The sequence below is a fragment of the Nyctereutes procyonoides genome, unplaced genomic scaffold (assembly GCF_905146905.1).
Source record: "Nyctereutes procyonoides isolate TBG_1078 unplaced genomic scaffold, NYPRO_anot_genome, whole genome shotgun sequence".
NCBI lineage: Eukaryota > Metazoa > Chordata > Mammalia > Carnivora > Canidae > Nyctereutes > Nyctereutes procyonoides.
In genome coordinates, this window is record NW_026575020.1 from 45572244 (window position 1) to 45586398 (window position 14155).

Consider the following 14155-nt stretch of genomic DNA (forward strand, 5'->3'; position numbering starts at 1 on the left):
AGGCGGCGCTAAACTGCGGGTCCACCAGGGCTGCCCTCATCTTATTTTTTGATGCATTTCAAGGAATTGGAGATGTCAGTATGCTTCTTCTAAATATTTAAGCATGAATGTCATTACTAGAGTTCAGTTTTTACTCTTTTTTGTGAGGTAAAGTACATATGCAGTTTCATTCACAAATCTTATGTGAACATTTGCTGAATTTTGATAAATGCATACATCTGTGTATTCCAAACTTCTTTTTTTTAAAGATTTTATTTATTTATTCTTGAGAGACACAGAGAGAGAGAGAGAGAGAGAGAGAGGCAAAGACACAGGTAGAGGGAGAAGCAGGCTCCATGCCGAGAGCCCGACACAGGACTCGGTCTCGGGTCTCCAGGATCATGCCCTGGGCCAAAGGCGGCGCTAAACTGCTATGCCACCCAGGCTGCCTTATATAGGGTTCTTTTTCAGCATATTATATTTTTAGATTTATATTGTTAAATATGCAAATAGTTCATATCTTCTTATTGCTGAGTAGTATAATACTATATGAAAATCCCACAGTTTATCCATTTTCCTATGGACACCTAGGCTATTTTTGGGCTGTTATGAATAAAGCTGCTATGAAAATTGTTATACTAGTTTTTTTATGCACATATGTTTTAATTCCTCCTGGGTAAATATGTAATGTGTGGAGTCATATGTTAGGAATATGCTTAGTTTTAATAAACTTAATGAACTTCTAGACTTCTGTCTAAAGCAATTGTACTATTTACTCCTGAAACAATGTATTAAGAGTTTCAGTTGCTCTTTATCCTGGTCACTATTTGATATTATCAGTCTTTCAAAAGTTTGGTCTTCTGGCAGAGCATAGTGGTAGCTATGTGTTTTCCCAATGACAAATTGTGTTAATCTCCTTCAATATATGTATTGGCCATTCATATATCTTCTTTTTAAAAGTGTTCAAATCGTTCACCCATTGGAAACTTTGTCTCTTTATTGGATTGTAGGTGTTCTTTGTATATCTTGGATACCAGTCTGTGTTAGAAACATGTTTTGTGAATAATTTCTCCCAGTTTGTAACTTGCCTCTTCATTTGGTGATATTTTTTATGTGCAGATGTTTTTAAAATTTTTAATGAATCCCAAATGTATCTTTTTCTCTTTTATGGTTATTACTTTCTGTGCTCTTAAGAATCTTTTGCCTATTTCTAAATAATAAGGATGTTCTCCTGAGTTTTCTTTAAAAGCTTTATGATTTTAGTGTTGTGTGATGTTTGATGCTTGATATATTTTGACTTAATTTTCATGTATAGTGTGAAGCACAGATCAATGTTAATTTTTTAAAGAATGGATATCTGTTCCACTACCACTTGTTGAAAAGACTTCTCTTTACTCAATAATGACTTGGTCAAAAAAAAAAAAGCATATCAGTGTAGGTCTTTTTCTGGACTACATATTCAGTGTTGTTTATCTTCTGATGATACTTAGGAGAGTACTATACTGTCATGATTTCTGGAGCTATGGAGTAAGTATTGAATTCTGATCCTATAAATACTCCAGCTTTTTTGTTAGTTTCCATGATTGCTTTGGGTGTTGTAGACTCCTTGTATTACCGACTATGTTTTAGAATGAGTTTCTCAATTTTCTATGAAAAAAAAAATGCCTACTGGAACTTGAAGTTTTGTTACCTCTTTAGGACATTATGGAGAGAATCAACATTTTTGACAATATTGAACTTTCCAATCCATGAACATGGTATATCTTGTTTTATTCTTTCTTTCTTTATTTTATTTTTTACTATTTTTAATTTTTTTTTATTTATTTATGATAGTCACAGAGAGAGAGAGGGAGAGACAGAGACACAGGCAGAGGGAGAAGCAGGCTCCATGCACCGGGAGCCTGACGTGGGATTCGATCCCGGGTCTCCAGGATTGCGCCCTGGGCCAAAGGCAGGCGCCAAACTGCTGTGCCACCCAGGGATCCCTATTCTTTATTTTTTTAAAGCAACCTTTTATAGTTTCAGTGTCTTTTATTTTTTTATTTTTGTTTTTATTTTTATTATTATTTTTAAATTTATTTATTTACTTATGATATATATACATAGAGGGGGGGGCAGAGACACAGGCAGAGGGAGAAGCAGGCTCCATGCAGGGAGCCTGATGCGGGACTCGATCCCGGGACTCCAGGATCACGCCCTGGGCCAAAGGCAGGCGCTAAACCACTGAGCCACCCAGGGATCCCCTTCAGTGTCTTTTATTAAGAATATTTTAGTCTATGTTCATGTGGTATATGGTCTATAATTTTTCGTAATTTCTGTTAGGTTTTGGGATTATGATTATACTGCCTCATAAAATATATTTGGAAGTATTCCTTCTATTTCCTTAAGGAAACTGTATAAAAATTGATACTGTTATACCTTAAATGTTCAGGAGACTTCACTAATGAAATAATCTGGCCCTGTAGTTTTCTTTCTGGGAGGAGTTTTGATAAGTTCAATTTCTTTAATAGAGATACGGTGCTTCAGATTTTTTGCTCAGTTTTGTGTCAGCTTTGGTAATTTGTATTTTTCAAAAAACCTGTTTTGTATAAAACATTGTTTGGTGTAAAGTTGGTATAGTATCTTCTTATTTTAAAAAGTCTTTAGTATCTGAAATGAAGTCCCCTATTTCCTTTCTCATATTGGCAATTTCTCTCTCTCTCTCTCTCTCTCTCTCTCTCTCTCTCTCTTTCTCTCTTTGATTAGCTTTGCTAGGGATTTATTAATTTTACTACTTTTCAGAAATCCAATGTTTTGCTTCATTGATTTTATCTGTTTTGGATTTGTTTTCTATATCATTCATTTCTACTCTTTACTCTTCTGTTTTCTTTGATTTGCTGTTTGTTTTTGAACTTTTTAAAATAGAAGCTTAGATATTGATTTCATCCTTTTCTGATTATGTGTATTCTTCTCTACAATTATTTATAAGCATTGTTTTAGTTTCATTCTCTGTTTCTATAATTTATATTTTCATTATAATTTATTGCAAATATTTTAAAATTTCCATTGTTATTTATATACTTTATTTTGACTCATATGTTATTTAGAAGTATGTCACTTAATCCTCAAGTAGTAGGGGAGTTTCACAATTAAAAATTACTCATTTTTAGCTTAATTGCATTGTAGCTAGAAAATATATTCTTGAAGACTTAAGATCTTTGAAATTTGTTGAGACTTGTTTTATGATTCAGTCTGTGATCCATTTTGTTACGTATTTTGTGTATAATTTGTATATTCTGTTTTTATTTGGAAGGATATACTATTTATATGAAGTCTAGTTGGTTAATCATGTATCAAACCTGTATCTTAGTAATTTTTTTCTTCTTCCTCTTGTAGCTATTGACAAAGACGTGTTAGTTTCCCATGTGATTATAGATTTGTCCATAACCTCTGTTAGTCTTGAATATTTTTGCTTTATATATTTTTAAGCTTTGTTATTGGGTTCATTCATACTTAGAAATATGATATCTTTTTGTTGGTTTGACTTTTTAATTATTAAGAAATGTCTCTCTTTATTTTTAGTTGTATTTATTACCTTAAGCTGACTTTGCTTGATATTAGCATAGCTATAACAGCTTCCTTTTAATTGTTTTTTGGATGAAATGCTTTTCCCCATTATCTTATATTTAATCTTTCTATGACAATAAGTAGTCTTACAGTGGAGTGAATATTTAACATAATAACTGTAATTTGAATTTAAAGCTACCATCTATATTTTTATATTTTATTGGTGTGCACTATGCTTTTTCTCTCACTTTATACCTTCTTTGGTTCAATGAAATATTTTAATTATTCTTTTTCTCACTTCAGTTAACGTTAATGGTTATCCTAGAAATTACTACATTAATTTTGAGTTATTGCAGTCTGATGCAGATTATTAGTTTTATCACTTCCTGCATAATGCAGATATCTTAGAAACTAACTCTATCCCAGTTCTAACCTTTTTTTGTTATTGTTATGCATTTTAAATCTACATAAAATGTAGACTTAACAAGCTGGTAATATAATTATTTTTATGGTTTTTTTGTGTGCATTTTTTATTGGAGTTCAGTTTGCCAGCATATAGCATAACACCCAGTGCTGGTTCTTTTTTTTTTTTTTTAAGGTTTTATTTATTTATTCATGAGAGAGAGAGAGAGAGAGAGGCAGAGACAGATGGGGAGGAGCAGGCTCCCTCTGGGGAACCTGATACAGAACTCGATCCTGGAACCCCAGGATCACTCTCTGAGCCAAAGGCAGACTCTCAACCACTGAACCACCCAGGCGTCCCTATAGTCATTGTTCATCCATGTTTCCCAACATTTGCCTTTTTTATGACTCTTCCTTTTTGCATTTCTATGCTTTTTTTTCTAGTATCATTTTCTGTCTGTTGCTAGAACCCTCTTTTAGTATTTCTTTTACTAACAAATTCTTGTTTGTTTTTCTGAAATCACCTTTATTTCATTTTCATTTTTCAAACATATTTTAAGTTGTGAATAGATTTCTTGATTGGCGCCTATTTTCTTTCAGAATTTTTAGGAAGTCATTCCATTTCTTCTGCCATTCTTAATTTCTGTTGAAAGTTATTTCTGTGTGTTGACTGTTGCTTATTTAAATTATTTTTTTCCTCCAGCTCTTTAAAGATTTGACTTTATGTCTATCATTAATGTTAAGAAATTCTTTGTTGTTATTACTTCAGATATTACTTGTTATTTTCTCTCTCCTTTCTTCTGAGATTTCAATGATATGTGTGGTAGAACCTTTCATTGGGTTCCAAAGGCCTCTTATTCTCTCTTACATTTTTCAACCTTTATTTTTCAGTGTTTTGGTTTGGATATTTTTTGTTAACCTCCGTTTTAGTTCATGTGTATTTTGTTCAATCTGCTGTTGGCACCAAATACAACACTTTCTGGAAATTTTGCCATGAAGTCTAGGGATAGGAGCAATAATTGGACCATGTGGGAATAAAGAGAAGGGCTTACTTACTGGTTTTTGGTTAGGACATACTGACATGTTTATGTTATAATGGGAATGATTCAGTAGAGAGACAAAATTAAAGCTGTGTGGGAAAGAAAAGGCAGATGTTTTTTGGCTAAAAATCCTTGAGGAGGTGAGAGAGGACATAATCTTTTTTTTTTTTTTTTTTGAGAGGACATAATCTAAAGCACAACTGGAAGAATTTTCCTTTGATAGAACTGGGATATAAGGAGGTTAGGCACTCATTCATGTATATAGTGGTCTTTGAGGTGGGATTCTGGCTTGACCAATGGAAAATATGCACCTGCCGTAAGTTTCTAGACTCTTAAACTTTGGGATGTGTGTATTGGGCATATGGGAAAATTGTCTAAGAAAAGAAGAGTCAGGTGGAAGCGGAAGGGAAGACTGTATTTATGGCTACTTAATTCTTTCATCTATTTCTGTGTACCCTTAGTGATATCTACTTTTATCTCTTAGGATACTCAAAGTATTAGAGTATATTTTTAAGGAAATACTAAATTGTTTATGTTAGATTAATTAAATGTTTTTGTCATATTGTTAATATTTCTGTAGTATATACTTAAACATAGTTAACTCCTTATAGTGCATTTAAAATTAATTATTAATAGTGTTTTGAATAGAAAATCAAGTTTTCTAATGTATCTTCCCATATTTTCTTTTACAGTTTTGTGAGTACTAGAATAGCACAACCATGTTTCGGAATAGTCTGAAGATGCTTCTTACTGGAGGGAAATCAAGTCGTAAAAACAGATCAAGTGGTAAGTGACTATGTTACATTTATTCTGTGTGATACTTTAGAAAGAGAAGTTCTTTTAGGGGTCTGAATTGATGCTACAACTTCATATATTTATTTATTGAATGGTTTATTTAATTTAGAAAAAAAGTTTACATTCCATTAGGCTGCCATACTTTTTTTTTTTAAGATTTTATTTATTTATTCATGAGAGACACAGAGAGGGAGGCAGAGACATAGACAGAGGGAGAGGCAGGCTGCCTGTTGGGGAGCCTGATGTAGGACTCGATCCCAGGACCCTGGGCTCATGACCTGACCCAAAGGAAGATGCTCAACCACTGAGGCACCCAGGTGCCCCTTCCCTCCCCACCCCACCCCCTTTTTGAAAAATACTTTTACTTATTTGAGAGAGGGAGAGCACATGAGCAAGATAGAGCAGAAGCAGGGGCAGAGGGAGAGAGAAAGCAGGCTCTCTGCTGAGTAGGGAGCCCAATAAGGGGCTCAATGCCGGGAACCTGAGATCATGACCCGAGCCAAAGGCAGACCCTCAACCAACTGAGCCACACAGGTGCCCCTAGACCTAAATTTACTTTTTGAATTAACATGTGAAATTATTTCAGTCCTAGGCACTCTTTGGAGAATGAGACTGTAAAAATAGAAACCACCCTCAGAGAGTTTTATGGAAAGTGAAATATAAATTTTAGATTTTTATAGTCATTAAAATAAAGTTTATAAAGGTTGGTTTAAGAATAGGAGATAATTCCAAGCTTTTAACGTAAAAACAAGCTGAAACTGTATATTTCCTTTTTTGGAGAAATGTTGAGAGATGTACTAAATATTTGTTTTCTGCTAATGAGTTGTAGATATTATATCCTTTTAATCATTTTAATTTCCTAATTTTTCTACATTTTACAAGTTAACTTTAATTTTTTTTTATAGTTTTTAAGGTTTGCCTTATAGCTCAGCATATGATCAATTTTGGTGAATGTTTTGGATACACCTGAAAATAATGTGGATTCTGCAGTTATTGGGTGCAGTGTAGTTAATGGTGCTACTCAAATATTTTAGATTCTTACTCATTTTAAAGAAATTATTTACTGAGAAAGCTATGATTAAATCTCACATTATGGTTGTTGAATTGTCTGTTTTTCTACTTCTTGTGTCTGACAGCTTTTGCTTTATATATTTGGAAGCTATTTTATTAGATACATTGAAATTTAGAGTTCTGCTATATTCCTGGTGAATTTGGTGGTTTCACCATAATGAAATATCGTCTTTATTTCTAATAATGTCTTTTGTTTGAAAGCTGACTTTGTCTAATATTACTATAGCTGTCCTAGCCTTTTCTTGATTCGTGTTTGCATAGTATGATTTGTTCTATTCTTTTTACTTTCAGCATTTCTATACGGTTATACTGTTAATAGAATACAGTTGGATTTTCTTCTTTTATTCATTCAGACAGGTTTTTTTTTCTTACAAAAGATGTTGGTTAAGCCACATTAATTCAACCAATGATACATTTGAGTGTAAATATAACTTATTACAATGTGCTTTCTCCTTGTCCTACCTGTTCTTTGTTCTTTCTCCTTTCTTGCTTTATTTTAGATGGATCAAAAACATTTTTTATTATTCCATATCTCTTCCTTTTGACTTGGAAAGTACATATTCTTGTAATTCTTTCTGTTGTTATCTTAAAGATTAAAATATCAAAGTTTGATGTTGATTCAAACAACTTTTACTTTCTTCTTGGACAATGCAAGAGCCTTAGATTCTTTTCACCTGTATGTATCTTAAACTCCACAAGACATTATTGTTGTCTTATCTAGTCACCATTATTTAGGTTTACCTACATTCTTGATTGTTACATTGATCTTCTTTTTTTTTTTAAAGATTTATTTATGATAGACATAGAGAAAGAGAGAGAGAGGCAGAGACACAGGAGGGAGAAGCAGGCTCCATGCCGAGAGCCGGACGCGGAACTCGATCCCGGGACTCCAGGATCGCCCGGGCCAAAGCAGGTGCCAAACCACCGAGCCACCCAGGGATCCCCTTACATTGATTTTCATTCCTTCCTTCATCCCTCACTTTTTTCTAGATGAGATCATTTTTCTTTTTGTCTGGAGAAGACTATCATTTCCTTCCTTTGGCAAATTTACTTTGCTTTTCTTTATGTGAAAATGTCCTTATTTTGCCTTTATTTTTTGTAGGATATTTTTGCTGGGAGTAGAATTCTAGGTTAGCAGTTATCTTCTTTCATGACTTTCAAATATAGTTCATTGTCTTCTGGCTCCTTGAATTATTTCTGGTGAGAAATCCATTGTTAGTCTAATTGCTGCCTCTTTAAAGGTGATCTTTTTTCTCCTTGTTTTTAGTTTTCTAGATTTACACTGATGTGCCTAGGAGTGATTTTCTCTTTTCTTCTTTTTTTATTATTATAGTTGACATACAATTTCGTATTAGTTTCAGATATGCAACATACTCATTGCTCACTATGGTAAGTGTAGTCACCATCTGTTGCCATACATTATTACAGTATTATTGACTATATTCCCTATACTGTACCTTTTATTTCTGTGACTTATTTATTTTATAACTGATAGTATGTACTTCTTAGTCTCCTTTACCTATTTTGCCCATTTCCACCACCCCCCCCTTTTGGCAGCCACCAATTGATTTTCTGTATTTATGAATTTGTTTCTGTTGGTTGGTTGGTTGGTTTTGTTTTGGTTTTTAGACTCCACATATAATTGAAAACAAATGGTACTTGTTTTTCTCTCTTTCTCTGACTCATTAAGCTTAGCATAATACCCTCTTCCATCTTTTTTTTTTTTTAAGGTTTTGTTTATTTATTTGACAGAGAGCATAAGCAGGTGGTAGTTGCAGTGGAGGGAGAAACAGGTGCTCTGGGGAGCACAGAGCCAGATTCGAGGCTCGATCCGGGACACTGGGATAATGATCTGAGCGGAAGGCAGATGCTTAACTGAGTCACCCAGGCGCTCATTTCAGTATCTCTTAAAGACGAGATTCTTTTATATAACCACAGTATACTTATCAGTCTCAAACAGTTTAGCATTGATACAGTACTTTAATCTACCATTTATTTTCCAGATTTTGTCAATTTACCCAGTAATTTCCTTTGTAGAATTTTACCCCTTGTTTTTAAAATCTAATTAGAATAAGGCATTGCATTACTTGTCATGTCTTTTTACTCCTACTCAATTTGAAATAGTTTTTCTGCCTTTCTGGACATTTTTAAAGAATAAAGACTCTATCTCCCTTTAAAAATAAGCAGAATGCCCCTAATTTTGTGTTTGTTTTTGTTTTTTTAAATAATCAAGAGTCAGGATTTGGTCTGAATGTTACTTAAATGTATGTGTTTTCTTTTTGGGGCATCACAGCTGGAAGCACACAATGTCTGGCATTCATTAGTGATTTTGATGACCAAATCAAGATATTCTCCAGGTTTTTCTGCTATATGGATACTGATTTTCCTCTTTCAATTTAAAAACAATCGAGAGATGGACACCATTTTATTCTTCTTATGTTTTCCAATTCTTGGTCAGTATTCTCAATTTTGTCTCTTATCTCCCCAAGTGTAGTAAATGTATATTTATATTTATATTTATATCTGTCTTAAAATCTATGTCTTGGGACGCCTGGGTGGTCAGCGGTTGGGCACCTGCCTTCGGCTCAGGTCATGATCCCAGGATCCGGGATCAAGTACTGCATCGGGCTCCCTGTGAGGAGCCTCTGCCTGTGTCTCCCTCTGCCTGTGTCTCTGCCTCTCTCTCTCCGTGTTTCTTATGAATAAATAAATAAATCTTAAAAAAAAAAAAGAAATCTGTGTCTGATAACTAAATGTGTCTGTTTTTGTTGTCTCTTTTGTTTTTTACTACTGTTATTTCATTTCCTCATGTGTCTAGTTAATTTTTTGGAGTAAGCATTTTATTTTGGATTAAATTTAGACTTATAGAAAAGTTATAAAGATAGTACAGACAATTCTCATGTACCCCTTACCCACTTTTACCCGTTGTTACATCTTAGATTATTATGGTCCATTGTCTAAAGTAAGATACCAGCATTGGTACACTACTCTACCAGATTTACTTGGATCTCATTAGTTTTTCCATTCATGTCCTTATTCTGCTTCAGAATCCAATCCAGAGAACTACATTGCGTTTAGTTGTTTTGTTTCCCCAGACAGTTTGATTGAATTTGGCAGAAACAATAATTGGCATCATTCCACTGGTCACTTTTTGATTATACACACACACACACACACACACACACACACACACACACACACACACCCTCCTCATATATGTTGGAGATTTAAGCTGCCTCCAAATTTGACATTTAAAGAAATGATTTGTCCAAAATTTGTTTTCTGGCCTAGAGCCATGATTTTCTTAGACACCTTTAGTTGTTCACTTTTGACAACAGCACTAGCATTTTCTCTCACTTCATAACTATCATTTCATATACTACTAGATGACTAGTAGAAATCAATAAGGCCATAATAGGATGCAGTTGTGGATAGTCTTTTTGACCTGGGTACCAGATAAGTAATATGTGTCATACTATCCTTACTAATGGTAGGCTTCCTATTTGTGCTTTAGCAAAATTACAAATTATTACATGCTAGGCTTCTAAGTACTGCTCTAGTAGAAATATTATTAAATTAATACATGTGAAGTTTCTACTGTAGTATTAAAGCTAATTCCTTTGATTTACTAGGTATTTATGTCAGTAATGATTTTGGGGGGTCTTATTTTAGTATTTATTCTCCATGGTTTTTCATGTAAAATGTTTATAATTTAGAGTAGTTATAAGTTAGAGTAGTTATAAAAACAGTGGTTTGTATTCTGTATGAAAAGAACCCTATTTGTAGAGAAGCAGTACTTTTTTTCAAACGTTTTCCAAGGCAGGAAATTCTAGAGCAAGGATGCATCTTATATATTTTTTTTTAAAGTGTACTTATGGAATGATATCATTAGTGTTTTCATCATTACTTTTCTTTCTTTTATTAAAGAATAATTGGGTGGACTTGATTCTTTATATTAACTTTTGTTCATAGTTTATTTTTAAGATTAAAAAGATGAGTTTTCATATAGGCATAATTATTTTTTTTTGTATTAGGAAACCAACTTAGTATTAGTTTAAAAAGAATTTGTAATAAAGGGACATTGTTATAATTTGTCTTTTTTTATTTTTTTTTTAATTTTTTATTTATTTATGATAGTCACACAGAGAGAGAGAGATAGAGGCAGAGACACAGGCAGAGGGAGAAGCAGGCTCCATGCACCGGGAGCCCGACGTGGGATTCGATCCCGGGTCTCCAGGATCGCGCCCTGGGCCAAAGCAGGTGCCAAACCACCGAGCCACCCAGGGATCCCATAATTTGTCTTTTAAATAGCTGATCTGAACTTTTATGTGGCCATTAGATAAATATTTCACAGATAGCGATTTTATATTATATAATAACAAATGAATTTTCCCAGGCAATGTTTTTTCCCTAAGGACATGTGAATATCAGGTTTCAATTTTATAACTTAACTCTATTTTCTGTATAAAAATTGTTCTTGGGATCCCTGGGTGGCGCAGCGGTTTAGCGCCTGCCTTTGGCCCAGGGCGCGATCCTGGAGACACGGGATCGAATCCCACATCAGGCTCTCGGTGCATGGAGCCTGCTTCTCCCTCTGCCTATGTCTCTGCCTCTCTCTCTCTCTCTCTCTCTCTCTCTCTCTCTCTCTCTCTCTGTGTGTGTGTGTGTGTGACTATCATAAATAAATAAAAATTAAAAAAAAATTGTTCTTGATGAGTGTAGGACTAGGTACTCCTAAGTTTTACAAAAAACAATTGTGTGACTGTTTTGAATTATGAGTTACAAAGGAAATATATGTGTTTCTATGCTATTTAAAAATTATATGTTTATATCTTTTCTGTTTATATCTTTTCTTAACCTTATTACTTAAAATCATGCAAGTATGCTTCATTAGTGTGTGTTAATGCTATTACTTGATATCATTGTAATGGTAAACTATCATTCAAGCATGCACAGGGAAAATTGCTAATTTCAGATATTCAAGGACTCAGTAAGTATAACACTCTAAGTGTAACAAAGCTGTTGGGAGAAAAAAACTTGAGGCTGTCTCCTAGCAAAGTAAAAAGTAAAGGTGAAGAAGGCAGGAGGTATAGAAAGAAAAGTCAGCCAAAGTAAGTAAATAAAACTTATAGTTAAATGTAAATAATCAGGCAGCCCCGGTGGCACAGCGGTTTGGCACCGCCTGCGGCCCAGGGCGTGATCCTGGACACCCTGGATCGAGTACCACGTCGGGCTCTCTGCATGGAGCCTGCTTCTCCCTCTGCCTGTGTCTCTGCCTCTCTCTCTCTGTGTGTGTGTCTCTATGAATAAATAAATAAAAAAATCTTTAAAAAAAAGTAAATGTAAATAATCACCAGGGGCACGTGTGTGGCTCAGTCAGGTAAGCATCTGCCTTCAGCTTAGGTCATGATCTCTGGGTTCCTGGGCTCGAGCCCTGCGTCAGGCTCCCAGCTCAGCAGAGATTCTGCTTTGCTTCGCCACCTCCATCTGCCCCTCTTCTCCCCACCTCGCCCCTGTTCGTGCACTCTCTCTCTCAAATAAATAAATAATCACTGATAATGTACTACAATAAGTAGAATTTATGCCAGGAATGCAAAGATGTTTGTATATCAGAAAGTCAACAGAAGTTTTTAACTTGGAAAACATTTAAGAAACCACATTGTTTTATCATTATATTCTAAAATAGCATTTTATAAAATTGAGCAGCCATTAAAAACATCATCAAATAGGAAAAAAAGTTACTTTAATAGACTAGTCTCCAAATCCAGCATCTGAACAAAGAAATACAGCATTTTTAATTAGAACAGAAACATGATAGTGATTTATCCTGTTACCACTCTTTTTGACAGTTATTTGGAAAGTTCTTGTATATATAAAGACATGAAACTAAAATTATTAGTATGAATATTGGAAAAGACAGTGTCATCACTGTATTAAAAGCATTTACTAATTACCGTTTTTTTCCTTTCCTTTTTCTTTTCTTTTTTTTTGTCCACAAGCCATTGAAGTTAATTAAAATCTTCACTGCTCTTTGAATAATGAATACTCATAATAAACTATAAATAAATATATACAATAGTATTTAATGCATATATATTTATACTGTAAAAATATCTTTTCCCTTCCTGGGACATTATGTTTTATTTCACTGATAAGCCATGAAATTACAACATAAGTTTTTCAAGGGTTCTTACCTCTTCTGTTATCGTTCTAACAAAATTTGGTTAAAAAACATACTGCCATTTAATATAAGGAAAGGATTTTGCTTTTTAAATTTAGAGCTGTAAAATCTTTTGTAATACAACCTAAACCTGTCATTTTTTTTGTTCTCTGCTTTCTGCTTCTCTGCTCATCAATTTGTCCAATTTATGGTTGGCTGTTGAGATACTTCTTATGAAATTCATTTGTCCTTGCCAATTAAGATAGATTGGCATGGAACTTGAGGTGAAAAGTCATTAGAGGAAGTGACAGAATGTGGTCATACAAAGGAGAATGAGGATTCTTGTTTGGTGATTAGAGGACAGTGAGCTATAAAAGTAAATTTAGCTGGAGAATGAAAAAAGTGGTGAGAACCTTGAAATTGCATCTTGAAACAAGTCTGATTTGAGTGGTTTTGTTTATATTTCTGCTTCTGGTAGCAGTTCAGTAGTTAATGACATTTCTCACCAGATAAACACATATACTCACACTCATGTTTTCACATTTATTCCTAGTTTAATTTTCATCCTCTTTTTTTCAGAGTTGTTTTAGAGTTATGCTAACTTCATAAGATGAATTGTCACGGTTTCAGTCTTTCACTGTGCTTTATGTATCCAGGATCATGCATGCCCTGGGCTGCCAAAGGCAGACTCTCAACCGCTGAGCCACCCAGTAGTCCCTTGACAGTATTTTGTATTTTATTGTCATTCATAGAATTAGTTTTTCTTTAGGCAGTTTGGATAGTTTGTTATTTTTCTAAAAAATCTTCATTTCAGGGGATCCCTGGGTGGCTCAGCAGTTTCGCGCCTGCCTTTGGCCCAGGGCACAATACTGGGGTCCCGGGATCGAGTCCTGCATTGGGCTCCTGGCATGGAGCTTGCTTCTCCCTCTGCCTGTGTCTCTGCCTCTCTCTCTCTCTGTGTCTATCATAAATAAATAAATCTTTTTTTAAAAAAAGTCTTCATTTCAGGGACGCCTGGGTGGCTCGGCAGTTGAGCATCTGCTTTCAGCTCAGGGTATGATCCTAGAATGCTGGAATTGAGTCCTACATTGGGCTCCCTGCATGGAGCCTGCTTCTCCCTCTGCCTGTGTCTCTGCCTCTCTCTCTCTGTGTCTCTCATGAA

At 34.5% G+C, this 14155-nt stretch overlaps 1 protein-coding gene across 5 annotated transcripts in view; it reads left to right on the plus strand.

Moving 5' to 3' along the window:
• TANC2 (tetratricopeptide repeat, ankyrin repeat and coiled-coil containing 2) overlaps positions 1–14155 on the plus strand; it is a 366267-nt gene that overhangs the window by 54119 nt on the left and 297993 nt on the right. For all 5 annotated transcript variants that reach the window (XM_055321616.1, XM_055321584.1, XM_055321595.1 and 2 more), the window contains exon 2: positions 5660–5753. In XM_055321616.1, the coding sequence (XP_055177591.1) occupies positions 5687–5753 (67 nt within the window). In that variant the 5' untranslated portion in view covers positions 5660–5686. The remainder of the gene's footprint in view (positions 1–5659; positions 5754–14155) is intronic.